The 27,544-nt window shown below is 41.6% G+C and overlaps 1 protein-coding gene across 3 annotated transcripts in view; it reads right to left on the bottom strand.

Annotated features, from left to right (window-relative positions):
• Nucleotides 1-4,945: 4,945 nt before the first annotated feature.
• The window catches only part of LOC140479589 (interferon-inducible protein AIM2-like), a 74,978-nt gene continuing 52,379 nt past the window's right edge, over nucleotides 4,946-27,544 (bottom strand). For 2 of the 3 annotated variants that reach the window (XM_072573403.1, XM_072573402.1), the window contains 4 exons: nucleotides 23,826-23,998; nucleotides 21,084-21,500; nucleotides 11,043-11,246; nucleotides 4,946-7,447 (listed from right to left, as the gene is read on the bottom strand). In XM_072573403.1, the coding sequence (XP_072429504.1) occupies nucleotides 7,439-7,447; nucleotides 11,043-11,246; nucleotides 21,084-21,500; nucleotides 23,826-23,998 (803 nt within the window). In that variant the 3' untranslated portion in view covers nucleotides 4,946-7,438. Of the gene's footprint in view, nucleotides 7,448-11,042; nucleotides 11,247-21,083; nucleotides 21,501-23,825; nucleotides 23,999-24,094; nucleotides 24,861-27,544 lie in introns of those variants that run through there. The other variant, XM_072573404.1, reaches the window with a different exon arrangement.

Here is a 27,544-nt window from a genome sequence, read left to right as displayed (position 1 = left end):
GGAACGCCAGCCGGAACTGCAGCAGCACAGGAACAGGGGATGAATACAGATCTCCAGGAAATGATATCATTAACGTAGAGTTCGCGGCAGAGTCAGCTCTCTGGGTGCAACTGAGCAACAGGAGGTCAGACATTTTTGGCAGGTCACAGAAGCAATTCAGAGGTAGTTGGGCCCATTGTGTCTACACCGATCCTTAAGTGGAACATCATTACCTCATGCCAATCTCCTGCATTCTCCCCTGGACAATTGCACATTATTTCTATTCAAAGAAATCGCAATGCCCTCTGGAATGCTGCAATTGAATCTGCTTCCACCACATTTCCAGGCAGTGCATTCCATACGCTAGCTACTTCTGGTGAAGATGTTATCCTCACTTTACCTTTGCTTCTGTAAACTTTGAATATACCCCCCTCTTGTTCTTGTTACCTCTCCCTATCTAGTCTATCCAGCCCATTCATGATTTTGAAAATCTCCATCAAATCTTTCTTCTTCAATCTATCCTCATTGCTGAGGTATCCCTGGAAGTATTCCTGTAAAACTTTTCTGCACTCTCTCCAATGTGTTCACATCCTTCCTGCAATCTGATGCCCAGAATTATATACTGGTGCTGCTGATGCTATTGGTGCAGATCATTGCTGACTTCTGCAGCCTTCTAGAATGAGATGGGGGTTTAGATCAGAGTGGTGCTGGAAAAGCACAGCAGGTCAGGCAGCACCCGAGGGGCAGGAAAATCGACGTTTCGGGCAAAAGCCCTTCATCAGGAATAGAGGAATGAAGGGCTTTTGCCCGAAACGTCGATTTTCCCACTCCTCCTTTGCTGCCTGATCTGCTGTGCTTTTCCAGCACCACTCTGATCCAAACTCTGGTTTCCAGCATCTGCAGTCCTCACTTTTGCCTTCTAGAATGAGACCTCAATCCAAGGTTATGACAGCCTTGTATTCCTTCACCTCCTGCTTCGATCAGGGATCTGGAGTACTCCATTGTATCTCCCAGGTGACTGGTCCATGTTTACAAGGAATGCTAATGATTTCCACTTTGCTACTGATGAGGCCAATCGGAATGAGAAGACACTGGGATTCATTGGGTTCCATTGGTTGGATTTCAACAAGATCAGCAAGTGACAGTTTGTGGTCATGTAGCTATTCGGATATCCCCAGACAGATCGGAATTATTCATCAGTTAAGAGAATTTACTGTACGAACATTCAGTTGATTTCCAGCCACTAGAAGATATTTGCAGATGTCCATGAAAGATATCCAGGAAGCCGCCATAATTAGTTAAGCACACAAATTGAAGAAATGCAAATGTACTTGGCGTAAGAGTTGTCTTGCCATAGTCATGTGACTTCTACATCTGAGTGCAGCCATTATACACATGACTTCAAACATGCTATCAGGATTGGTGCTGCTTGAAAGGTGTGGATGCTTAGAGATGCAACAACAAAATAACAACAAAAAGGTCCAGCTTAAAACCTATGGATTCTCAGAGCTCTGAGTGAACCAACCTCGAAGAAAAAGGCAAGAAAGTGAAAAGAAAGCAGCAATGTGAAACCTTGAATTGCAGCGTTACTCAGGATAGCAGCGCACTTTGCACTCCCTGCTGCTTGGATGTGAAAGGAGCCAGGAGGCAGAATTGAAATTCCTTTACAATCTCAGTGTAAGAAAACAATAAAATATCTGCATTGCACTGAGATACATACCAGGCCGAACAAGGACAATGTATTTATGAGGAGAAATATTTTCTGAAGAATAAATAGTGAAAAGGCCTAGGCCAGAGGACAGGACATCGCAGAAGACCTTCATTTATTTATTTATTCATTTTGTGGGATGTAGGTGTCGCTGGCTGGGCCAGCATTTATCACCCACCCCTAGTTGCCCCTTCAGAAGGTGGTGGTGAGCTGCCATCTTGAACCGCTGCAGTCCACCTGCTGTGGGCTGACCCACAATGCCATTAGGGAGTGAATTCCAGGATTTTGTCACCAAATCATCACACTAAAGAAAGGAAAACATCTCTAAGATGAAGTAAGTAGTGCTCTAACTGAAAGAAACTTAATTACTCTATGTCCAGGGGCATGCTGTTCCATTACAGAAAGTCACTTGGTGAAAGACAGTGCTACAACCAAACTTTATTGTCTTACATTTATTTAAAGTGAAACATTAACCACTGTTGTATTTTGTTGTAATAGGTCAAAGGATATTTTATGGGCTGGAAGAAGGTTTGCAGTGGAGTTCCCTACGGACTGGAATGGGGACCCTTACTTTTCTCGATGTATATTAATGATCTAGATCTTGGTGCACAGGGGATAATTTCCAAATTTGCAGATGATATTATACTTCTAATTTGTGAGGAGTACAGTGTGGAACTCCAAAAGGACATGGACACATTGGTGGAGTAGGAGGATAGGTGGCAGATGATGTTCAATGCAGGGAAGTGTGAGGTAATGCACTTTGGTCAGAAGAATATTGATAGACATTATAAAATAGAGGATGCAATTCTAAAGGGGGTGTGGGAGCAGAGGAACCAGGGTCTATTTATGCACAGGTCATCTTAAATAGTAGGACAGGTAATAAAGCATATGGTGTTCTTGGCTTTATTAATACAAACATAGGGTAAAAAAGCAGGGCGGTGATGCTGAACTTGCACATGACACTTCAACCTCACCTGGTGTATTTTATACTGTTGTGGGCGCCACGTTATGGGAAAGATACCAATGCACTGGAGGGAGTGCAGCAGGGATTTACTAGAATCTTATACCAGGTATGGGAGACTTCAGCTATGAGGCTTGATTGGAGAAGTTGAGAATGTTCTTCCCAGAGACAAGGAGGCTGAGACAAGATCTGATTATGAGCAGACTGAACAAATTAGTTAGGGCGAAGCTGTTTCCACTCGTAAAAGAAACAAGAGTAAGAGGGCATAAATTTAGAGACTTTTTCACACAGTGAGTTGAGAGGTTATGGAATGCACAGCCTGGAAATGTGGTGGAGGCAGGTTCAATTGAGGTATTCAAAAGGGCATTGGATGGCTATCTGGAGAGTGATGGTATGTAGGGACATGAGGAGAAGGCAGGATATTGGCACAGGCTCATCAAACTGGTGCAGGCACAATGGGCCAAGTAGTCTCCTCCTGTACTGTATTAAGTCTGTCTTATGGTTGCTATGAGGTATACCTTTAATTAACATGCTCATACTATCATCACTGTATAATAGCATGTGACCTCAATATATAAAGATCTCTTACTCCATTTTACTGAGATCACAAAGCATGACATGCCATTGAAGGCATACTTTTCTATTGTTACCTATTAACTCAAAATAAGCCCAGATACTGAGGTACCAGTGAAAGAAATGTCTATATATAATAGCAAATTGTAATAAGTTTGTAAGCGTGCGTATAGCAATGCCTATTTGGTTCTTTGCTATTCTGATATCCACACTTAGTTTTACATGTTACTAGGGACAACATAAGCATTCCTCCATCAGGTACAATTGTACAAAAATTATTAAAAGGGAACGATATACTTCACAACTCAGGTCAACGACTAGAACTCCTTCATCGCGATCAGTCCAGTGGAATGTAACCCTCAAGTTTACGTTAAGAGATGATCCAACTGGGAAAGATGGCCACATGATTCATCCCTCAGGAATCTTCAGTAATTAACCAGCAATGAAACATTATGGAGCCCTGCCTTTTAAATTAAACTAAAACAGAAGATGCTGGAGGAGTTCAACATGTCTGATAGCATCTGCAAACAGAGAAACAAGACACTTTGAACTTGAAACTTTGACTGTTTCTCTCTCCGTAGATGTTGCCAGATCTGACAAGTTTATTCAGCATATGTTGTATGTTGCTTTTACACTGACTTATCCTAACATTTAACATTTAATAATTGGTTTTGCTGTTGCGAGGTTGACATGCTTGGTTCTTAATCACAGTAACCACAGTAATCACAGTATCTCAGACGAGAATACAGACACAAAATAAAACAATAAACTGCAGATGTTGGAGGTCTGAAACAAACTAAAACAGAAAGGACTGAAGAAACTCAGCAGGTCTGGCAGCGTCTGCAGAGAGAAAAACAGAGATTGTCAGAACTCCTTGGTCACTGGACTTGAAACATTAACTCCTTTTCTTTCCACAGATGCTGCAATAATCGTGACAGCTGTAAGTGGTTCTTAATCTGATAATAAACAGTTTCTCTATTGACTGAATGGCCTTCTTCTGCATTATAACAATTCTGTGATTCTATCATGACATGCCTTTCCCAGTGAATTCTAGTAAGAATCCAGAAGGCTTCATGGCTGGAACACTGGATGAAACTGCACTTTCTTGCACAGAGACCTGCAGTAATTCGCCGTAAGCTTTAATTGAAAAGTCAGTTTGAAAATGATCATTAACTGACTATTTATACAACCATCTGTTTCAGGACTACTAACTAGCTTAATATTGTAATTTTATTGGTATATGTGGTTAATGAATAGTGTGAAATAGTTCATTTGACCATATTGGTTGTTATGTTGAGTACATTGTAAAAATGATCAGAATGAAACAACACAAAAAACGATTAGTTTCATATTGAGTTACTACTAGATGGGAACTTAAGTGTGCACTTTTGCAGACTTAACCTTCAAAATATTTTATTTGCCTGTAAACCATTCTGGACTTTAGGTTGTTTCATCTTGGTGCTTAATTACACCACAGCAAAAATATAATCTGGGCTTGGTTTGGGTACATAACCTGTTCAATTGACCAATCAAGCTTTGCAATTGCGCTATCTGTTCTGCATGCATTTTGTTTTTGTACTGACTGAACATAATTAGCTGGAATGTTCTTTAAATGGGATTGTTGATTCAAAGTTGTTCCAAACCTACACTGCTTTGTATCTAAATCAACGCAGTTCAAACAATTACTTTCAATCTTAAATGCTTATTTTATTGATTATCCATGTGAAATTCCAGAGTAGCATTCCATAAGAATCAGCAACATGCGATGATGATTACTTGCTTTTCTTTCATAATACCAATAAACATTGTGAAATATGTTTTTAAATGAACATAATCTATTACGTACAAACGCATAAATAAAGAGTAGGAAGCCATTCAATCCTTCCAGCCTGCTCCACTATTTTATAAGATCATGGTTGATATGGTTGCAGTCTCTCTCTACTTTCTCTTGACTCCTTTGTTGGTAAAGAATCGACTGTTGGCTTTAAAAGGGTCATGCTGCCACAGCTTTCTGAGAAGAGAATTCTTGACCATCAGAAAATAATTCTGATCTTGGTCTTAAACCAGAAGCCCTTCATTTGTAGAACGTGTTGATTGGTTTTCGGTTCTCTTGGGTTGCGTATTAAATATTAGCTTGGATAGTGAGGTCACATATTGGAAGTGAATAGAAGAAACCCCTCCCCCTCTCCACCAATTGGTGCATACTTCTATTTATTCGGCCTCTTTAGAATACATGCACCCAAGTGCCTGTTCTGAGCAATTGGTGTTTGGAAGTGATGGCTCTGTCATAATCATGCACATTATCATTATCCTGTCCTTGATCTAATGTATACTATTCATCAAGAATCCCAGCACTGAGCATATGGGCCCTTGTGACTGGTGCCTTGAATACTTCCATCAATGTGGTCTGAGGTTTTGTAAATGAATCAGAGGAATGAGTACCTCTTTAAGAATTCATTCGTGGGATAGAGGCATCCCCCCACTTGCAAAGCCAGCATTTGTTGCCCATCCCCAGTTGCCCTTGAAAAGGGGGTGGTAAGCTGCCTTGTTGAAACTCTGGAGTTCACGTGGTGTAGGTACACCCAGTGTCATTTGGAATGGAGGTCCAGGATTTTGACCTAGTAATAATGAAAGTACAGCAACACAATTCTAAATCAGGATGGTGTGCAGCTTGGAGGGGAACTTGCAGGAGGTGAATTCCCTTGTATCTACTGTTCTTGCCCTTTTCAATGGCAATGGCCACAGGTTTGGAAGGTGAGGTTGAAGGAACCCTTGGTGATTTGCTACAGTGCATCTTGCAGATGATATACACTGCTCCCACAATGGAGCACAGGTAGAGGGACTGAATCTTTGAGGTGGTGGATGGAGCGTTAATCAAATATGCTACTTTGTCTAGATGACTGAGTTCCTCATGTAGTGTTAGAGGTGCAATCATACAAACAAATGGTGACTATTCCACTGCACTCCTTACGTAGGACTTGAAGATGGTGGGTAGGCTTTGGGGAACCAGGTAGTGAGATACCTGCTACTGAATTCCTACCCTCTGAACTGCTTTTGGCTCTGCAACATTTATATATGGTTCGTCTAGTTCAACATCTGGTCAATGGAAACCCACAGATTATTGAAAGTGAGGGATTCAGCAATGGTGTGGTAATGCCATTGTATGTCAAAGGGAGATGCAAATTCCCTCTTGCTGGAGATCATCATTGCCTGGTACTTGTGCAGCACGAATGTTACTTGCCACTTGTCAGTTCAAGCCTGGATAGTGTCCAGGTCTTTCTGCATATGGACATGGGCTGCTTCAGTATCTGAGGAGCGTAAATGGTGCTGGACATTGTGCAATCATCAGTGAACATCCCCACTTCTGACCTTATGATGGAGGGAAGGTCTTTGAAGAACTCCGTAGTTGTATCCTGGACTGAGATGTCTGGCAAGTGTGACTGGACATAAATACTTCACTGGAGGCTTGCTTATGCTATTACCTAACATGGTGATGAAACATCGGAGAACAAACCCACCAGCTCAGCGAACAAACAGACAACTCGAATGAAGGGGTAAAAACAATGACTGCAGATGATGGAAACCAGATTCTGGATTAGTGGTGCTGGAAGAGCACAGCAGTTCAGGCAGCATCCAAGTAGCTTCGAAATCAACGTTTCGGGCAAAAGCCCTTCATCAGGAATAAAGCAGAACCTGAATGAAGGGGTCAGTTTATAAGAATAGATTGAGCAGATTGGGTCAACGTCCACTGCTGTTTGGTAGAATGAGAGTTGATCTTACTGAAGCACTTAAAAGATCCTGAGGAGACTTGACTGGAGGCTGAGAGGATGTTTCCATTTGTGAGGGGGTCTAGGGTGAGGGCACACAGATGGATATGCTTTCTGGAAGAGGGCTTTTGGCATTCTCTTTCCCACTTGCAGTGGAGGCTGAGTTACTGAATATATTCAGGGTTGTGTTGGACAAAGTTTTGCTTGATAAAGGAGACAAGGTGAGACAAGAAAGTGGAGTTTAGACCACGGTCATATCAGCCATGATCTTATTAAATGGCAAAGTAGGCTAGAGAGACTGAATGAGGCCCTCCTCTTGTGTTCTTGCTTCTAGTAAAAACTCAGACCAGAAAAACGCTTTACAATGCAAGTTAATCCAACATACAGTTCCCTCAAATGAAGGCTTGCAAAATGAGGAACACGTTCTTTCAGAAGTCAAGCTGACATCCATCACAGCACCTAAGGAAGGAACAAATAAAATTAGAGAATACACTAACACGGATAAACTATATTACCACAGTCCATTTGAAAAGAACGTAATGGGAACTTTGTTGAAACATCCCCTCCCACAAATGATAATTTGTGGTGGAACAGCCATACAACGTCTGGGTCATGCAGATAATAAGATTAACCAGGAAAATTAAATAAATATCAGTTCACAATCAATGTTGTTAGACTTAAAGGCATAAAGATTGACTGTGAATCACACGTACTGAATTGAATGTCAGAATTTCTTATGCCACAGACATAGCCCATTTTTGTGATTTTTTCTCTCTCTTAATGTCAATGGCAAGATACAATGTACCATGAATAGTGTAACAGCAATTTTTCAGGAAGGTGCCCATTCTGAAGGAGGCCTTGCTGTAGGTGTAGATTATATGGAAAATTGATTTGGACCAAGAGTCAGTATTTCCCACCAGTGAAACAATGTGGCCAGACGTTCACCAAATTAATAATAAAAGGAACCAAAGTAGGCAACTGAACTCCTTCAGCCTGTCCCGTAATTCAATGACATCATATCCAACCTGTGACCTCTATTGTAATAACATTATATTATAATAATATTGTAGCTGATGAAGTAATTATTTGACATATCCACTATTTCCTTATTTTCCTGGTCAGTATTACCATCAATTTTCACATTGCTCTTGATTGCCATATTTTTCTATTAGAGTTATAAACATTTAACATTCTTTGCAAATTTATTTTTTGCACTCCTTTTTTGTAACTCCTACAATCTGTTTGTCACCATTCTTTTATATCTTTCCCATTTGTGATTCTCTGTCTATCTCAAGTTGGGGAAGAAAACAACAGCATAGCAGTAAATGGGCATAGCATAGTTAAGGGAATAGATACTACTCACTTAAGCCAGGAGAGAGAGTCCCAAAGGTGGTGTTGCCTACTTGGTACAATGGTAGAGGACCTCTCTCCTGGGCTGAAAAGAAACTTGGAGAGGGAAGGAAAGGATCCAGTTCTCATGGTCCACATAAGTAGCAATGACATACAGAGGACAAGCAAAGAGGTTCTGTTGAGAAATTAATAGCTGCTAAGGTTTAAATTAAAAAGCAGTACGAGAAAGGTAATAATCTCTTAATTCCTACCTGAAATATGTGCAAATTGGGGAAATAAAGTTGAAGAGGTAAATGGGAGGGGGCTGAAAAGTTGGTCTGTGAGAAATGAATTCCAATTCATGGGGCATTGGCACCAGTACTAGGAAACAAGAGAGTTGTTCCATTTTGATGGACTTCATTTGAATCATGCTGGGATCCATGTCCTGCATCATTATGGTTACAGGTCGGGCATAAACTAATTAGTTGTGGCAGGGCAGATTCTTGACATTGACAAAAATTTTCTTGATCGTCCTCAAATTTGTTCTTAAATGGCAACTTCAGAATCTTGACCATGAGTGCCGACTATCTTATAGAGTCATATAACAGAAAAGAGGACCTTTGGCCCATCAGATCTGTGCCAACCTATTAACACCAATCCCACTTGGCACATAGCTTTGAATGTTATGACATTTCAATTGCTCATCTGCATGTGTCTTAAAGGTTGAGGTTTCCCACCTCTCTGCCAAGGCAGTGAGTTATCATGCATTTATATCTCATTAAAGCCTCGAATCACCACATTTACATCACACTTTCAATTCTCCACCTCCGCGCAATAACAAGTAGAACAAATTGCCAATGTGTAAAGTACATTGAATAACAGATGGTTACATTTTAACACATCCTCTATGCAATGTGTTAAGCCCCTGTGTTGTCCACACTAAAGTGCAATTCCTTCGAATTGTCCTTGATTTCATGACTCAAGAAGCCATGACATCGGAGATTATTTGCAGTTCAGGAGTACGTTGCTTGTGAGAGATGAACAATGTTTGGTGATTGCAACTTGTTTCAGCCTTGGATGTCTAAATAGGCTGCCCAACTCTCTAATAGGTGTGACTTAACCAGGTCCAAAAACAAATATTATACTACAGCTGGGTTTTGTTGGAGGTCAGCAGGAGGAAGAATGACCCTCTCAACAGCATCTCCAGATCCCCATCCTAGAAGTAGGGAGCTAGCTTGCCTTTTTCCTGTGATACTTTGAAACTTCAGGGTTTAGCATCGCAACTTGAGAGGCAGTTTCTGGCTTGCAGCAACTGAACTGGTGTGTAACTGGGCTTTGCACCAGAGATGGGCAAGTTGAAACACCCCCGGAGCGCCGAGCATTTCTGCCTCTCTGGCCACGCAATTCCCTGAGAAAGGCATCCAGCAGTTTGGTCGCATAATTAACAAAGGGAGAAGCAGGAAAACTGCATGAGAGTTAGCCACAACGGATTGAATCCATCAACCTGCCATCACAAATGGGAAATTTCAGCCCTACATTAAACTTGATTATACCTTGCATGATATTAGGTAACTATTTAGGCACAGTAGGGCTGTTCACTAAATCTGACTTAATTGTTACTACAGTTACTACAACAGCCCTCTTATTTGCTTTGGGAGTTAACGGTTTGGGTTCAGTGACCTTGAAGTTCTGAAGAAGGGTCACTTTCTCTCCACAGACGTTGCAAGATTCGCTGCATTTTTCAGGCAATTTCTGTTTCTATTTTCCGGCATCTGCAGTTCTTGGCTTTTTTTTTAAAAGACTATTTCAATTTTTTTTTAAGAGGCATTTGTTTTTGACTGGCACAGACCTGATGAGCTGAAGGGCCTTGTTCTGTGCTGTAGACTTTTATGACTCAACAAAGTGTCCTTTGCTAATATGCCAGCAGCAATTTCTAAGCTGTATAGCTTCCACAACATATCAATAGTTTTGTTGACTCTCATGGGAGGAGGAATAGTTTATATCTGCATCTGAATTTGGTGTCCTTTGAACATTTTAACAAATACATATACAGTAGATGAAAATAAAGCAAGTTTCCATATGTCCAGGTGTCATGGTCTGTGATTTATGAATTTGACTAACATATGGAGTTGACTTCCCTTCTCTTGCTTGAAGGGAAAAGTGTTAGGATTGAACAGTCATTTTAAATACGGAAAGCAATGAACCAGGTCTAGACCACTGAAAGTTGCAGGGCAAATCAACTTTATTGTCTTGGTGGAACTCAAAACCACAAAGTATAAAAATTAGGGCTACAGCTCTTTTCCTCTTTATAGCTGGAAATTCTATCATAATCCACCTCTTACAGTGCAGTTCTTTCATTGTACACTTTTGAAATCCCTACTCATGTTGCATTTGAGATTAGATTAGATTAAATTCCCTTCAGTGTGGAAACAGGCCCTTTGGCCCAACCAGTCCACACTGACCCTCCAAAGAGTAACCCACCCAGACCCATTTCCCTCTGACTAATGCAACTAACACTACGGGCAATTTAGCATGGCCAATTCACCTGACCTGCACATCTTTGGATTGTGGGAGAAAGCCAGAGTAAACCTACACAGACAGGTGCCTGAGGCTGGAATTGAACCTGGGTCCTTGGTGCTGTAAGGCAGCAATGCTAATCACTGTGCTACTGTGCCACCCCTTTCATGACAAGTATTCAACATGCAGGAAATGAAAAATGACCTACCTTCAAATAACTGTCACATTGATGCAGAAGCTGTTTCTCATTTTTGTACATGTTCACTTTAACACCCATCATCTTCAGTTCTTTTCCTGTCTCACAGGACAATGTTTTTGATGGATTGAATATGATAACATCAATTTTATCTGAATGATCTGCTACAGTAATATAAAGTGGAAATGCATCTTTTTTTTGGGGTGCATTTGAAACCTACAACAAACAAGATACACAAATACAGGTTATTCAATGTAACTTGCATCTTCTTTAAGAACCATGTTAACTTGACCCCAAATAAACACAAACAGAAAATGCTGGAGAAACTCAGCAGATCTTGCAGCATCTCTGGATCGTGAACATAGTTAATGTTTTGAGTCTAGTGACCCTTCAACAGAATCTATAGCTTGTAGGAAAAAGTGGCATTCATGCTGATTCTTGAAGGGATGGAGAAGGACCTCAGACAGAGAGAAGAAGGTTGGCAAAGGAATTGTTGATAGTGAGCCTGGGAAGGAGAGACTTGAAGCTAGATGGGTGACAATGGGGACAATAAGTAGGTGAAAATAGGTTGACTGTGCTGAAAGCAGCCCATTTCACAACAGCACCTGCATTGTGAAGGGTAGGTTATAATCATGGAAGCAACTGATCATATGCTGTAAAACTGTTAAAACTCAATGTTGAGTTGTAAAGGCTGTAAGATCTCCAAGCAGAAGATAAGGTATTGTTCATCCATTTTGCGTTAAGCCTCATTACATCACTACACTAGGAACATGGCAGTGTGTTGAACTGGCAGGCAACTGAAAGTGGCGTCATTTTTACAGACAGGATATAGGTCTTCGTAAAAGTGTTCACCTTGTCTGTGTTTTGTCTCCCCAATGTGGAGTAGACCGCATTCTGAGCAACAAAGAGATTGGACTAACTTGATTGAAGTGCATTTGCTGCTTCACCTGGTAGGCGTGTTTGGGGCCTTAGATAGTAAGCAGGAAAGCGTTGCACCTTCTATGATTAGGAGAAAGTGAGGACTGCAGATGCTGGAGATCAGAGTTGAAAACTGTGGTGCTGGAAAAGCACAGCACGTTATGCCCGAAATATTGGTTCCCCTGCTCCTCGGATGCTGCCTGAACCGCTGTGCTTCGCCAGCGCCACACTTTATCGATACCTTCTATGACTGCATGGAGAGGTGCTACAGGGATATGGGAATCTTGACTTTGTCTCATTCAGTAATTAATCAATTTTTACAAGGGATATAAACCTTAAGAAAGCAAGAAAGTTGCATTTATGTTGTGCTTTCACATTCCCAGATCATCTTAAAGAACTTAATTAGAATGAGCTGACTTTTTTGTTGTTTTGTTGCTCCTTTCCAAGGATGTAATGCTATCGATCTATTGTAACTATTCACACCTCCTGCAGACCTGTCTTTCCTTTCTTTACTGGTTTCATTACTGCCCCCTGCATCCCCCCACCAGCACCATCATTCCTTGTCCCATTTAAACACACACCCTATCCTTTATTTCTTCTCTGACAATCTCCCCGGCTTAAGAGCTGTTAAATATCAATGCCACAGCAAAAAGGGGGAAGTAGTAGAGAGATTGGATAGGATTTAAAAAATGTACTTTAAACGCATCAATATAAAACATCACCTTCTATGATTCCACCATGTCTTGATGGAATTCATCCAAAGTTGCTGAATGAATATGAGGGTAGAAATTACGGAGGCTCCCAATCAAATCATGTTTGGAAATTGGGATAGTGCCAGAAGGCAGGAGGATTGTAAACGGTAGTTCTGTTCAGGAAAAAGGCAGGGGAATAATTCCAGCGATGTAGCCCAGTCAGCCTAACATTATCGGTGGAAACATTTTTAGAGACAATAACCTGGGGTTAAACTAAGCACCCTACCTGAAGATATATGGGTTAATTATTGAAAACCAGCACAGATTTTTCAAAGCAAGTTCCATTTGGCTAACCTGATTAAGTAACAGGGAAGGTTGGTGTTGCATATGGAGACTTCTCAAAAGGCATTTGATGAAGTGCCAATCAATAGACTTGTCAGTAATCGTGAAGACCAGGGAATTAGAGGAGTAGCAGATTAGAGGAGCTGTGTAGATACAGAATTAGCAGTGAGGCAGAAGGCAGATTACTAGCCAAAAATGGTTTTTCAGGCTGAAAGTATGTTCTCTGCTGTCCCACTCCTATTTTTGATATGTACTCGTGATATCCACCTTAGTACAGGATCCTAACACATAATTTCAAAGTTTGCAAGTAAAGTAAACTTGGGAAAGTAGCAAAGAGTGAGAATGATGACAACAGACCTCAAAACAACACAAGGATTGAGGAAAAGGGCAGATATGTGATGGGATGGCAAATTGTGGAACTTTAAAGATGCAGGGATGTGTTTCAAATAAAGTGGCAAGAGAACTTGAGAAGTTTGTCAAAAGGATTTTTGGCTTTATAGATGGAAGCAGAGCGCAAAAGGCACATGTTATGCTAAATCTGTAAAAGACTGGTTAAGGCTCAATTGAAATTTTATGCCCAGTTTTGAAAACCCCCTGAAAAAAGATATCTTATAGACAGAGTCATAGTTATGGGGAGAATGCTGGCAAGTGGAGCTGAAATGCGCATCAGCCATGATTGAATGGCGGAGTGGACTCGATGGGCCGAATGGCCTTACTTCCACTCCTATGTCTTATGGTCTTATGGTCTTATGGATATACAGCATGGAAACTGACCCCTCGGTCCAACTCATCCATGTCAACCAGATATTCTAAATTAATCTAGTCCCATTTGCCAGCACTTGGCCCACATCCCTTTAAACCCTTCCTATTCATATACCCATCTAGATGCCTTTTAAATGTTGTAATTGTGCCAGCCTCCACCACTTCCTCCAGCAGTTCATTCCATACATGTACCACCCTCTGTAAAAAAGTTGCTCCTTAGGTCCCTTTTTCATCTTTCCCCTCTCACCCTAAACCTATGCCCTCCAGTTCTGGAATCCTCCACCCCAGTGAAAGACCTTGTCTATTTACCCTATCCATGCCCCACATGATTTTATAAACCTCGATAAGGTCACCCTTCAGGCTACAACAAAAATAACCCCAGTCTACTCAGCCTCTCCCTATAGCTCAAACCCTCTAACCCTGGCAACATCGTTGTAAATCTTTTCTGAATCCTTTCAAGTTTCACAACGTCCTTCACAACATCTGGTCTTCCAAAGAAGACCAGAATTGCACACAATATTTCAAAACTGGCCTAACAAATGACTCGTCCAGCCGCAACACTACCTCCCTATACTCAATGCTCTGGCCAATAAAGGAAAGCATACCAAACGCCTTCTTCACTATCCTACCTACCTGCGACTCCACTTTCAAGCAAGAATGAAACTGCACACCAAGGTCTCTTTGTTCAGCAACCCAGGACCTTACCATTTAGTATATAAGTCCTGCTCTGATTTGCATTTCCAAAATGCAGCACCTCACATTTATCTTTACCATCTGCCACTCTCGGCCCATTGGCCCATCTGATCAAGATCCCATTGTACTCCAAGGTAAACTTCTTCGCTGTCCACTACAACTCCGGCTTGGGTGTCATCTGCAAATTTACTAACTATACCTCCGATATTCACATCCAAATCATTTACATAAATGACAAAATGTAGTGGACCCAGCACCTTGTGACACCACTAGTCACAGGCCTCCAGTCTGAAAAGCAACCTTCCACCACCACCCTCTGTCTTCTATCTTTGAGCCGGTTCTGTATCCAAATGGCTAGTTCTCCCTGTATTCCATGAGATCTAACCCTGCTAACCAGTCTCCCATGAGGAACCTTGTTGAACGCTTTACTGAAGTCCATATAGATCACATCTACTGCTCTGCCCTCATCAATCTTCTTTGTTACTTCTTCAAAAAGCTCAATCAAGTTTGTGAGACATGATATCCCACACATAAAGCCATGTTGGCTATCCTAATCAGTCTTTGCCTTTTCAAATACATGTACATCCTGTCCCTCAGGATTCCCTCCAACAATTCACCCACCACTGAGATCAGGCTCACCAGTGTATAGTTCCCTGCGTTTTCCTTATCACCTTTCTTAAATAGTGGTACCACGTTAGCCAACCTCCAGTCTTCGGGCACCTCACCTGTGACTATCAATGATATAAATATTGCAGCAAGGGGACCAGCAATCACTTCCCAAGCTTTTGGGGTATACCTGATCAGATCCTGGGGATTTATCAACCTTTATACATTTTATGACATCCAGCACCACCTCCTCCTCTGTAATATAGACATTTTTCAACATGTCACCATCTATTTCCCTGCATTCTATATCTTCCATTTTCTTCTCCATAGTAAACACTGATGCAAAATACTCGTTTAGAATCTCCCCCATCTCCTGTGGTTCCACACATAGGCCGCCTTGCTGAGCTTTGAGGGGCCCTGTTTGCCCCCTAGTTACCCTTTTGTTCTTAATATACTTATAAAATCCCTTTGGATTCTCCTTAACCCTATTTGCCAAAGCTATCTCATGTCTCCGTTTTGTCCTCCTGACTTCCCTCTTAAATATACTCCTACTACCTTTATTCACTCGATCCTTGCTGTCTATACCTGACATGTGCTTCCTTATTTTTCTTAACCAAACCCTCAATTTCTTTAGTCATCCAGCATTCCCTTTCAACCTGACAGGAACATACTGTCTCTGGATTCTCGTTATCTCATGTTTGAAGGCTTCCCATTTTCCAGCCATCCCTTTACCTGTGAACATCTGCCCCCCAATCAACTTTAGAAAGTTCTTGCCTATTACTGTCCAAATTGGCTTTCCCCCAATTTAGAAGTTTTAGATCTGCTCTCTCCTTTCCCATCACTATTTTAAAACTAATAGAATTATGGTTGCTGGCCCCAAAGTGCTTCCCCACTGAAACATCAATCATTTGCCCTGCCTTTGTTCCCAAGATTAAGTCAAGTACCTTCTCTAATAGGTACATCCACATACTGAATCAGAAAAGAATTTTGAATGCACTTAACAAATTCCTCTCCATCTAAACCTTAACACTATGGCAGTCCCAGTATATGTTTAGAAAGTTAAAAATCCCCTAACATAACTATTCTATTATTCTTACAGATAACTGAAATCTTCTTATAAATTGGATTCTCGATTTCCCGTTGAGTACTGGGGACGGATGGTGTTGTGGGGGGGAGGGGGGGGGTCTATAATGCAATACAATCCACTAAGGCAATAATCCCTTTCTTATTTCTCTGTTCCACCCAAATAACTTCTCTCGACATATTCTCAGGAAGGACAGCCATAATGTTATCCCTTATCAAAAGCTGCATTAGTCAGGGGAAATGTAAAGTACTAGGGTAGGGGAATGGATCTGAGTGGGTTACTCTTCAGAGGGTCAGAGTGGACTTGTTGAGCCAAATGGCCTGTTTCCACACTGGAGGGATTCTATGATTCTATGAAAATTGCTACTCCCCCTCCTCTCTTGCCCTCCTTTCTGTCCTTCCTACAGCATTTGCAATCTGGAAATTCAGCTGCCAGTCCTGCCCATCCCTGAGCCACATCACTGAAATTGCGATGATATCCCAGTCCCATGTTCCTAACCCTGTTAGGCCCCTTGCTTTGAAATAAATGCAGTTTAACTTATCAGTCCTACCTTGTTCTCTGCTTTGATTCTGTCTGCCCTGACTATTTGACTTGCTCTTTTTCCGAACGGTACCAGTCTCTTTCTTCACCATCTCTCTGGGTACCAACCTCCAGCTTTACTAGTTTAAATCCTCCTGAGCAGCTCCAGCAAATATCCTCACGAGCATATTAGTCCCCTTCCAATTCAGGTGCAATCAGTCCTTTTTACACAGGTCACTTTGACCTCAGAAGTCATTCCAATGATCCAAAAATGAGAACCCTAGCCAGGATGCAAGAGAATGCTATCCAGATATTTGGAGAGAGCAGAGAATCAGGGTCTGATTGCCTTAAAACAGATTTAGCAAGGGAGAACCAAGGCTTAATACAGGTGCACAAAATAATTAAGGCTTTTAGTAGAGTACAGGAAGAAAGTGGTAATAATTAACTAATCAGAGGATGCAGAGTTATGGCAATTACCAAACAACTCAATAGATTGCCTTAAGGAGGAAAAGCTGGGCAGTCTCTATCTTCTGGAGTTTAGAAGCTTCCAAGGTAACTTGGATCAGGTTGGTAGTGGATTAACTAGATAGATAGATTCCCTTCTGTGTGGAAACAGGCCCTTCGGCCCAACTAGTCCACACTGACTCTCCAAAGAGTAACCTACCCAAATCCATTTCCCTTTGACTAAATCACCCAACACTATGGGCAATTTGGCATAACCAATTCACCTAACCTGCACATCTTTGAACTGTGGGAGGAAACCAGAGCACCTGGAGGAAACCCACACATACACGGGGAAAATGTGCAAACTCTACACAGAAACTGGTGAAGTCCACATTGATGTCCTGGGATTGAAGGGTTCCGAGGCAGAAGATGAGTCTTTCTTCCTCCAAGCATCAGGTGGTGAGGGAGTAGCGATGGAGGAGGCCCAGGACCTGCATGTCCTTGACTGACTGGCAGGGGGAGTTGAAATGTTTGGCCACAGGGCGGTGGGGTTGATTGGTGCGGGTGTCCCAGAGATGTTCTCGGAAGCGCTTTGCGATAAGGTGTCCGGTCTCCTCAATATAGAGGAGACCGCATTGGGAGCAACGGATACAATAAATGACATTGGTGGAAACTTTGATGGATGTGGAAGGCTTCTTTGGGGCTTTGGACGGAGGTAATGGGGGAGGTGTGGGCGCAGGTTTTGCAATTCCTGCTGTGGCAGGGGAAGGTGCCAGGAGGGGAAGGTGGGTTGTTGGGGGAGCATGAATTTAAATAGGTAGTCGTGGAGGGAATCGTCTTTGCGGAAACTGGAACGGAAGGGGAGGGAAATATATCCCTGGTGGTGGGGTCTGTTTGGAGGTGGCAGAAATGTCAGTGGATGATGTGATTTATGCAGAGGTTGGTGGAGTGGAAGGTGAGGACAGGGGAGTTCTGTCCTTGTTGCGGTTGGAGGGGTGGGGTTTGACGGGGATGGTGCGGGACGTGGATGAGATGCATTGGAAGGCATCTTCAATCACATGGAAATTGTGGTCTTTAAAGAAGGAGGCCATCTGGTGTGTTCTGTGGTGGAACTGGTCCTCCTGGGAACAGATACTGCGGAGGTGGAGGAATTGGGAATATGTGATTGCATTTTTGCAGGACGTAGGGTGGGAGGAGGTGTAACCCACTTCTGACTAGGAGAGGAGCCTACTAAGAAAGACAGCGGAACAGCAATGGCAGGAGTTTCTGGGAGTAATTCAGGAGACACAGCAGAGATTCATCCTGAGGAAAAAGAAGCATGGTACAGGGAGGATGAGGCAATCCTGGCTGACTAGGGAAGTCTGGGACAGCATAAAAGCAAAAGAGAATGCATTTAATGTGGAAAAGGGCAGTGGGAAACCAGAGGATTGAGAAGCTTACAAAGACCAACAGAGGGCAACAAAAAAAAATAAGGAGGGAGAAGACAAAATAGGAGGATAAGCTCACCAGCAATATAAAGGAAGACAGTAAGAGTTCTTTAGATGTTTAAAGGGCAAAAGAGAGGCAAAAGTGAAGATTGGGCTGCTGGAAAATGACGCTGGGGAGATAACAGTGGGAAACAAAGAAATAGCTGAGGAACTGAATAATTACTTTGCATCAGTTTTCATGGTTGTACACATGAGTAACATCCCAAAAATTCAAGAGAGTGAGGGGACAGAGCTGAGTATGGTTTCATAGTAATAGAAGTAGGAGTAGGCCATTTGGCCCACTGAGTCTGCTATGCCATTCATTAAGATCATGGCTGATTAGATTAGATTAGATTAGATTACTTACAGTGTGGAAACAGGCCCTTCGGCCCAACAAGCCCACACCGACCCGCCGAAGCTCAACCCACCCATACCCCTACATCTACCCCTTACCTAACACTACGGGCAATTTAACATGGCCAATTCACCTGACCTGCACATCTTTGGACTGTGGGAGGAAACCGGAGCACCCGGAGGAAACCTACGCAGACACGGGGAGAACGTGCAAACTCCACACAGTCAGTCACCTGAGGCGGGAATTGAACCTGGGTCTCTGGTGCTGTGAGGCAGTAGTGCTAACCACTGTGCCACCGTGCTGCCCTTGAATCTATCCTTGATCTATCCATCATCTCAGCTCCTCCCACCTGCATTACCCTCATAACCCTAATTCCACTACCATGCAAAAACCCATACAACTGTGTCTTGAATACATTTAATGAAGCTTCCTCGACTGCTTCCTTGGGCAGAGAATTCAATAGATTCACTACTCTCTGGGAAAAGCAGTTTGTCCTCATTTCTGTTCTAAATTTATTCCCCCTCACTCTGGGTCTATATTCAATGGAGTTTGGAAGAATGAGGGGAGATGTAACTGAAACATACTGAATGCCTGGACAGAGTGGTTGTTGGGAAGATGTTTCCATTGGTAGGAGAGACTAGGATCCAAGGGCACAGCCTTAGGGTAAAGGGAAGACCTTTTAGATTGGAGAGAAGGAGAAACTTCTTCAACCAGACAGTGACGAATCTATGGAATTCATTGTCACAGAAGGCTGTGGACGCCAGGTCATTGAGTATGTTTAAGAGCGAGATAGATAGGTTCTTGATTATCAAGAGGATCAAAGGTTACAGGGAGAAAGTGGAAGAATGGGGGTTGAGAAACTATCAGCCATGATTGAATGGTAGAGCAGACTCGACGGGCTGAATGGTCTGCTCCTGCGTCTTATGGTCTTAATTGAAACATACAAGATCCTGATGAGAATTTTAAAGGGTGAACTTTGAAGGGATATTTTTCCTCTTGAGGTAGAATCTACAACTAGGAGTCACCGTTTAAAAATAAGGGGGCATGCATTTAAAACATAGATGAGGAAACCTTTTATCCTCTCAGAGGGTTCAGAGTCTTTGGATTCCTTTCCTGAAAAGGCACTGAATGCAGAATCTTTAAACAGTTTGGTGGCAGAGGTTTTCAGAATCTTGATTACCAAGGTAAAAGATTACTAGGGATATGGAGGAATGTAGAATTGAGGTTAAAATCAGATCAGCCATGAGCTTACTGAATGATGGAGCACATTCAAAGGTTTGAGTGACCTACTCTTGTTCCAGGTTTATAACCAGGTATGACATGAGGAAAACAATCTCACAACAGGCTGTTGTGATCTAGAACACATTACCTGAAAAGGTTGTTGGAAACAAATTCAACAGAAACTTTAATAAAGGAATTGGATAAATACTTAAAAAGAGGAAACACTATGGCATTTTGGTTTTTAAAAAGTAAGGGGGTGAAATTAACTGGGTGACTCTTTCAAAAACAAGCATAATAAATTGAATGGTAGCCATGGAGTGGAGGAGCTGGTGTTGGACTGGGGTGGACAAACTTAAAAATCACACATCAGGTTATGGTCCCACAGGTTTATGTGCATGACACTGTAATCTTTTACCATAAATTCTGTGTCTTATAGTCCTGCTTCACAACCACCTGATGAAGGAGCAGCGCTCAGAAAGCTAGTGCTTCCAAATTAAACCTGTTGGACTATAACCTGGTGTTGTGTGAGTTTTAAAATTGAACGGTGTCATTCAGTGAGAGCTGTCTCTGTTAAAGTTCAGAATACGCACTCAATTTCTCTCTCCACCGATTCTCAGTGTTTCTAGAATTTTCTGTTTGGCTTTCAGGTTTCCAGCATCCTTAGAATTTTCCTCATGTTCCTTTTTCTCTTCCTTATAAATTGTTAGATGTGTTTAAATAATATTTAATTCGGCAATAATAAATGCCTTGAGTGTGATGGCACTCACGTCCCCAAATTCAGCCTGGATACCTCCTGAAATTTGCAAACTCGAGCCGAAACAAATGCTAAATCAAACCTGGGATCATTGTGACCAAGACGGGACTCTTTCACACACTCCTCAGTAAATTAATGACATGTACAATGTTCCCAACTACTTGTAATTTGGAAAAGCACTCCTTGCTGAAACATACCTTTATGATCTTGAAACATCCGCTTACAAATGTTCCTTCAGGTTTTTGTTTGATTTCTCTCACACTCAGGACTGGTACATCTTTTAATGGCTTGATCATACTTTTCGCCAGCTTGGTGATTTGCGAGACTTTTGTTACGGTCATCACCCCATCTGAAAACCTAAAATCAGTGATTTGAACATTGCTGCCTTTACAAAATTCTGTCTGTTCTCTGTTATATACCTTTACTTGGATGGTGTCGGTTTCATCCACGATTGTTGCATGGAAAACCTTCATTTTCTTTTTTTTGGCATTTATGTAATTGTGGGTCAACTTCTCAATAATCTTCCCTCTGGCAATCAGATTTTCTGGAACATCCTTTTCATTTAACTGCAGTGCTTTCAGTTCCTTTAAAGTTATGATCTGAGCTCCAGGTTTCTGTGTAAAATGTAATTCATTGACTGGGGTATTTATACAAAACAAAACATCAGCACACCTTTCAAACACATTTCTTTAAAAGTGTTAATATAATATCCCTTAAACATAATGTCCTGTTAAAATGCTAATATATATAAAGCAAACTCTATTGGCTTAGTGCCTAAAAACACAACTGGATGTAATATTAAGCTATCGAGAGCAGATGATTGTGCTTATATTAAGTTTGCCGAACTCAGGCAAAGTTTCTGCAATTGACTTTCTGGGATGGGCAGATAAAATCATCATGATTCTTGCTCCTCATCAAGTGAAGTCAAGAACTGACTACAAGCTCAGCACTGTCTAACAGTGTATTGACGCTCATTGTTTCAGTCAATGGAATGTTAACAATTTGGGTGAGACACTGGAGACCTTGGATGGTGTAGTTAATACAGAAGCGAACAGACAAAATATTGGAAGACACTAATAAACTTACATAATAAGCATAAGTCAGTAAATAAAATTCAAGGTAAATAAATGGAATTATGGTCTTTAAAAAGTGTTAAAGAGACCCCACACACTTTAGATGAAGAACCTAAATGAGAGATGGAACACAAGGGTCGGATAACTAATATTAGTGTACAGCTTAATATGGCTGTTACAAGCAACAGAGGACTGGGGTTCCTTTTGAGAGAAATATAAATTTCCTGTTTGACAACTCTGTTAAATTTGTGTAGAATTCTTGTAAGATTACACAGACTACTGTAGACTATAGCTCGCCAAATCCGTAGATGAAAAAAACCTGGAAATATTATGGACTGTGAGGAGGGAAGTGATAACCTCACTGATAACCACAGGCAATGGTTGCAGACAAAGGCAATTAATGAATGCAGAGAAAAAGGTAATTATATATTTTGATAATGAGAACAAGAATGTTGTGAAACTTGAAAGGGTTCAGAAAAGATTGACAAGCATGAGCTATAGGGAGAGGCTGAATAGGCCGGGACTGTTTTACCTGGAGCCTCGGAGGCTGAGGGGTGACCTTATAGAGGTTTATAAAATCATGTGGGGCATGGATAGGGTAAACAGACAAGGTCTTTTCCCTGGGGTGGCAGAGTCTAGAACAAGAGAACATGGGTTTAGATGAGAGGGGAAAGATTTAAAAGGGACCTAAGGAGCAACTTTTTCCATATAGAGGGTGGTACATGTATGGAATGAACTTTCAGAGGAAGTGGTGGAGGTACAATTACAACATTTAAAAGACATTTGGATGGGTATACGAATGGGAAAAGAGGGATATGAGCCAAGTGCTGGCAAATGGGACTATTTTAGTTTAGAATATCTGGTTGGCATGGACAAGTTGGACCAAAGGGTCTGTTCCCATGCTGTATATCTTTCTGACTCTAAGTGGCAATAACATGTGAAGGATTCAGTTCTAAAAAGGAATGCAGGAGCAGAGGAATCCTAGTGATTAAGGGCAAGTTGAAAGATTGAAAAGCATATAGGATCCTGAGTGTTACAAATAGAGACATTGAGTACAAAAGCAATGTGTTGATAGCGAACCTTTATAAAACTGGTTCAGCCTAAACTGGAGCATGGTGTCCATTTCTGGGCTCCACACTTAAAGTACAAGAGGCATGAGACATTGTACAAAGCATTCATGAGAATGATTCTAGTGCGGGGGAGTTAGGGGGGGGCTTCTTCAATTATGTGGCTAGATAGGAGCAGCTGAGACTGTTTTCTTTAGAGAAGGGGGAGAGGAAATTTGATAGAATGTACAAAATCACAAGGGGTGTAGACAAAGAAGACTGGAAGAAAAACTGTTCACAATACTGGAAAGGCCAAGAAACAATGTAAGATGAACACCAAAGGGAACGTGAGGAAAATTTGCTTTAAAAATGTAGCAAGTGGTTAGGTTCTGGAATGCACTACTCGAGAGTGCGGGAGATGCAGATTCAACTGTGGTTTTTAAAAGAAAACAAATTACTTCAACGGCTACAGGAAAGACAAAACAACATAGTGACAGCATTTCTCTGATTCATTTCTTAGGACAGTGACTTGATCAAACAGAGTCAATCTGTCTGGTTTCAAATCTAAACAAGGCCTGACAGTTAACTGTCAGTCATCCAGCTGCTGCATTCTCCATGACAACATCTCTATCAGAGTTTACTTGTCAAGCAATAAGCACTCTCCTTGTACAGTTTAGATGTTTTCATCCCTTTGTTTTGGTATTTCTAGGAAATTGTCCTGAGGAATGGATGACAAAATTAGATGACAAAAAATGTGCAGCAAGAGGAAACAAAGTGGTCGACAATATTAATATTCATTTTTTATAATTGTAAATGGTACCTTTTCTGCTGAGGTAATGTTTTGATTCTTTGCCCTTGGCTTTTGCTGTAATAGGTCCAGATGACGTAGTGATGTTTTGGTACCTTTGACCACCTTTACTTTGGATTCAGTTCTTCCTTTCTTTGTGCTTGACATTTGCTGTAAACCTAGTGCTTTCTTGCGTTTTAATGGACCTGTAATACAAAATCTGTTACCTCTATTTAATAATAAAATTGGAACGATTGGAACACAGCAACAGGAGTAATTCATTCAGCACATTATATTAATACCTATTGTTTTAATGCCAATTGTCTGTTTGCACGTTCCCTCCTGCTTGTTGCACCCTTTAGCATAGAAAGACAAGTCCATTAAGGTGGTCAAGCATTTCAAGCAATTAAAACTACATTAGAAAAAAACACAAGGATCAATCTTGCTCTCTTGAAAACTAACAGCAGTGAAACTTTCAATGAAAATAAGTGTTGGTTATACTGAATTTCAGTATTTACAATAAGGAAGAGGTAAATGTACCAGATGTTCCAATGAAGTAAGGACAGGGACTGAACAAAAATCAACATGAGGAAGATAGCAGTAAGAAGAAAATAATGGCACTGACTGGCACCAGGGAAATGAAGGAATATGGGAATAATGCAGGAAGGTGAGTTTGAGCTGGAACATCTGTCATAGTCTTATTGAACAACAGAGCTGAAGCAAAAGGTCAAATGCCTGACTTGAGTTTTTTTTAATATATGGGAGTGTCCTGTGTGAAATTCTCCATGCCAAATCTACAATGTCAGAAGTCATAATGTTAGTGACTTCACCTCATGAAGGATAAGTGCTCTGAAAGTGGGACTATAACCTGGTGTCATGCGACTTCTGAACTTGTCCACCCCAGTCCAATACCAACACCTCCACATCAAATCTACACAGTAAAAAGGACCAGTCTATCCCAAAAAAAATAGCCACAGGAATAGGCCCTTTAGCCTCTCAACCTTGCTCTGACATGGCTGATCTGACATTCGTCATATGTACTTCCCTGCCTTTTCCACATAACCCTCAAATCTCCTAGTGATCTAGCATCTACCTCTCTCAGACTTAAACAGACACAACGACTCTGGCCTTACAGCTCTCTATGCAAGGAGTTCTAAAGGAGTCAGAACAAATTCCTCCTCATCTCAGTCATAAATTGACATCCTTTATTCCCTCTGGTTCTAGACTCTCTAATGAGGGGAAACATCCACTCAGCATTTACTCTGTCAAGCCCCTTAAGAATCCTATGCATTTCAATTAGGTCACCTCACCTCTCATTCTTCTAAACTCCAGTAAGTAGAGCCTCAACTTGTGGAACCTGTGTTTGTGATGACAATCCTACGACAATGGGGATCATCCGAGAGAAACTTCTTTGAATTGCCTCCAAATAAGTTATACTTGGTATTTAAAAAGTGGACCAAAACTGCTCACAGTGCTCCAGATATGGTCTCACCGGCACTTTGTCCAGTTGCAGTAAGACTTCCCTACTCCTATACTTCAACCATCTTGAAACAAGGGCCAATGTTCGATTAGCATTCCTGATTCCCTGCTGCTCCTGTGTGCTAGCTTTCTGTGTTTCACGCACAAGCACCACATTTACAGCTTTCTGCAATTTTTCTCCAATTAAATTATACGCTGTTCTTTTGTTCTCTCTTCCAAAAGTAACAACTTCATATTTGCCCACTTTACATTTTATTCCAGCTGCCAACTTTTTTCCCACTGACTTAACCAATTGATATCTTTCTGTTTGTATCCCCTGTCTTTCATCCTAAATTTGTGTTGTCTGCAAATCTGGCTCCGGTACATTCGCTACCTTCCTCCAAGTCATTAGTACATGTTGTAAACAGTTGCAATGCCAGGTCGCCAACCTGAAAAAGAACTCACTACCTCCATTCGCTGCTCTCCAATTCTCTATCTACACCAATATACTACCTTGGACACCATGGCTCTTATCTTATGACTCAATGTTTTGTGAGGTACCTTGTCGAATGCCTTCTACAAGTCCAAATACAACCTATCTACTGGTTCCTGTCTATGTATTCTGAATGAGACTTTCTCCAAAAACTCTAATAAATTAGACATAATTCCCTTTCATGAGGCCAAGCTGACTCTGCTTGATTAGATTATGATTTTTCAAATGTTCAACTGTTACTTCCTTGATTATTGATTACAATACTTTCCCAACAATGGATGTTAGGCTCATCAGCCTATGCTTACCTTCATTCTGCCTTGAGAAATTGATTGATTGATTCATTGTCACATGTACCAAAGTACAATGAAAAGCTTTGCTTATGAGAAGTACAGGCAGATCATTCTAAGCAAGGATGTACAGATCAAAAGGAGGCATACACATTGCATTGCACAGAGTGTGCGCTAGGTGAGATCAACGCGAGCAAGATCCCCATTATCTGAGGCTAGAAAGTCCATTCATCAGTCTAATAATGGCCAGGAAGAAGCTGTTCCTGAACTTGTTGGTGCATATGTTCAGGCTTCTGTACGTTCTGCCTGATGGAAGAGGTTGTAGGAGATCATTACTGGGGTGTGCTGGGTCTTTAATGATGTTAGTAGCCTTTCTGTGGCAGTGAGCTGTGTAAATGGAGTCCATGTATGGAAAGTTGGTTTCTGTGATGGTCTCGGCTGTGTACACTGCCTTTAGTTTCATACCAGGCCGTTGTGCATCAGAATGTATACATAGTGCATGTGTAGAAGTTAGTGAGGGTCCTTATGGACATGTCAAATTTCCTGAGCACCCTGATGACATAGAGGTGTTATTATGCCTTATTGACCGTCACATCTATGTGGGAAGTCCAGTACAATTTTCATCACTCTGAGGAACTTCATGCTCTCCATCCTCTCAATCTCAGTTCCATTGATGTAGATGGAAGTGTGTTCTCCTCCTTTCTTTCTGAAGTCAATGATCAGTTCTTTAGTTTTTCCCCTCTTGAAGGGTATCACATTGACAGTTTTCCAGCTCTCTGGTACTTCTCAGAAGTTACCAGAAACTGGAGGTTGGCTAACCCTGTGCTACTATTTAAGAAAGGTGGTAAGGAAAAGCCAGTGAGCCTGACATGGGTGGTAGGCAAGTTATTGAAGGGAATCCTGAGGGACAGGATTTACACGTATTTGGAAAAGCAAGGACTGATCAGGAATAGTCAACATGGCTTTGTGCGTGGAAATTGTGTCTCATTAACTTGATTGAGTTTTTTGAACAAGTAACAAAGAGGATTGATGAGGGCAGAGTAGTGAATCTGATATATATGGAGTGGATGGCATTCAACAAGGTTCCTCATGGTAGACTGGCGAGCAAAATTAGTTCACATGGACTGTAGGAAGAACTAGCTATTTAGATACAAGACTGGCTCAAAGGTAGTTGACAGAGGGTGGTGCAAGGTTTGTAGCTCAGGTTGAGGTTTAGGTTGGTGCTCGGTTTGCTCGCTGAGCTGTAGGTTTGATATCCAGAGGGTGGTGGTGGAGGGTTGATTTTTAGACTGGAGGCTACTTCAAAGACTGTAATTTTCCCTCCTCAGTGATCAACGGTGTGCTCAATTGCGTCTCCTCCATTTTCCACACTTCTATCCTCAAAGCCCACTCTCCCAATCCCAACAATTCCACCGGTCCTCACTTTCCGCCCCACCATTTTCCAAATCCAGCGCATCATCTGCCACCGCTTTCACCACCTACAGTCAGACTCTACCACCAAAAATATATTTCCC

The sequence above is a fragment of the Chiloscyllium punctatum genome, chromosome 7, assembly GCF_047496795.1.
Source record: "Chiloscyllium punctatum isolate Juve2018m chromosome 7, sChiPun1.3, whole genome shotgun sequence".
Lineage (NCBI taxonomy): Eukaryota > Metazoa > Chordata > Chondrichthyes > Orectolobiformes > Hemiscylliidae > Chiloscyllium > Chiloscyllium punctatum.
The sequence above is the reverse complement of the archived record's forward strand: the minus strand, read 5'-3'. Positions and strand labels throughout refer to the sequence as shown.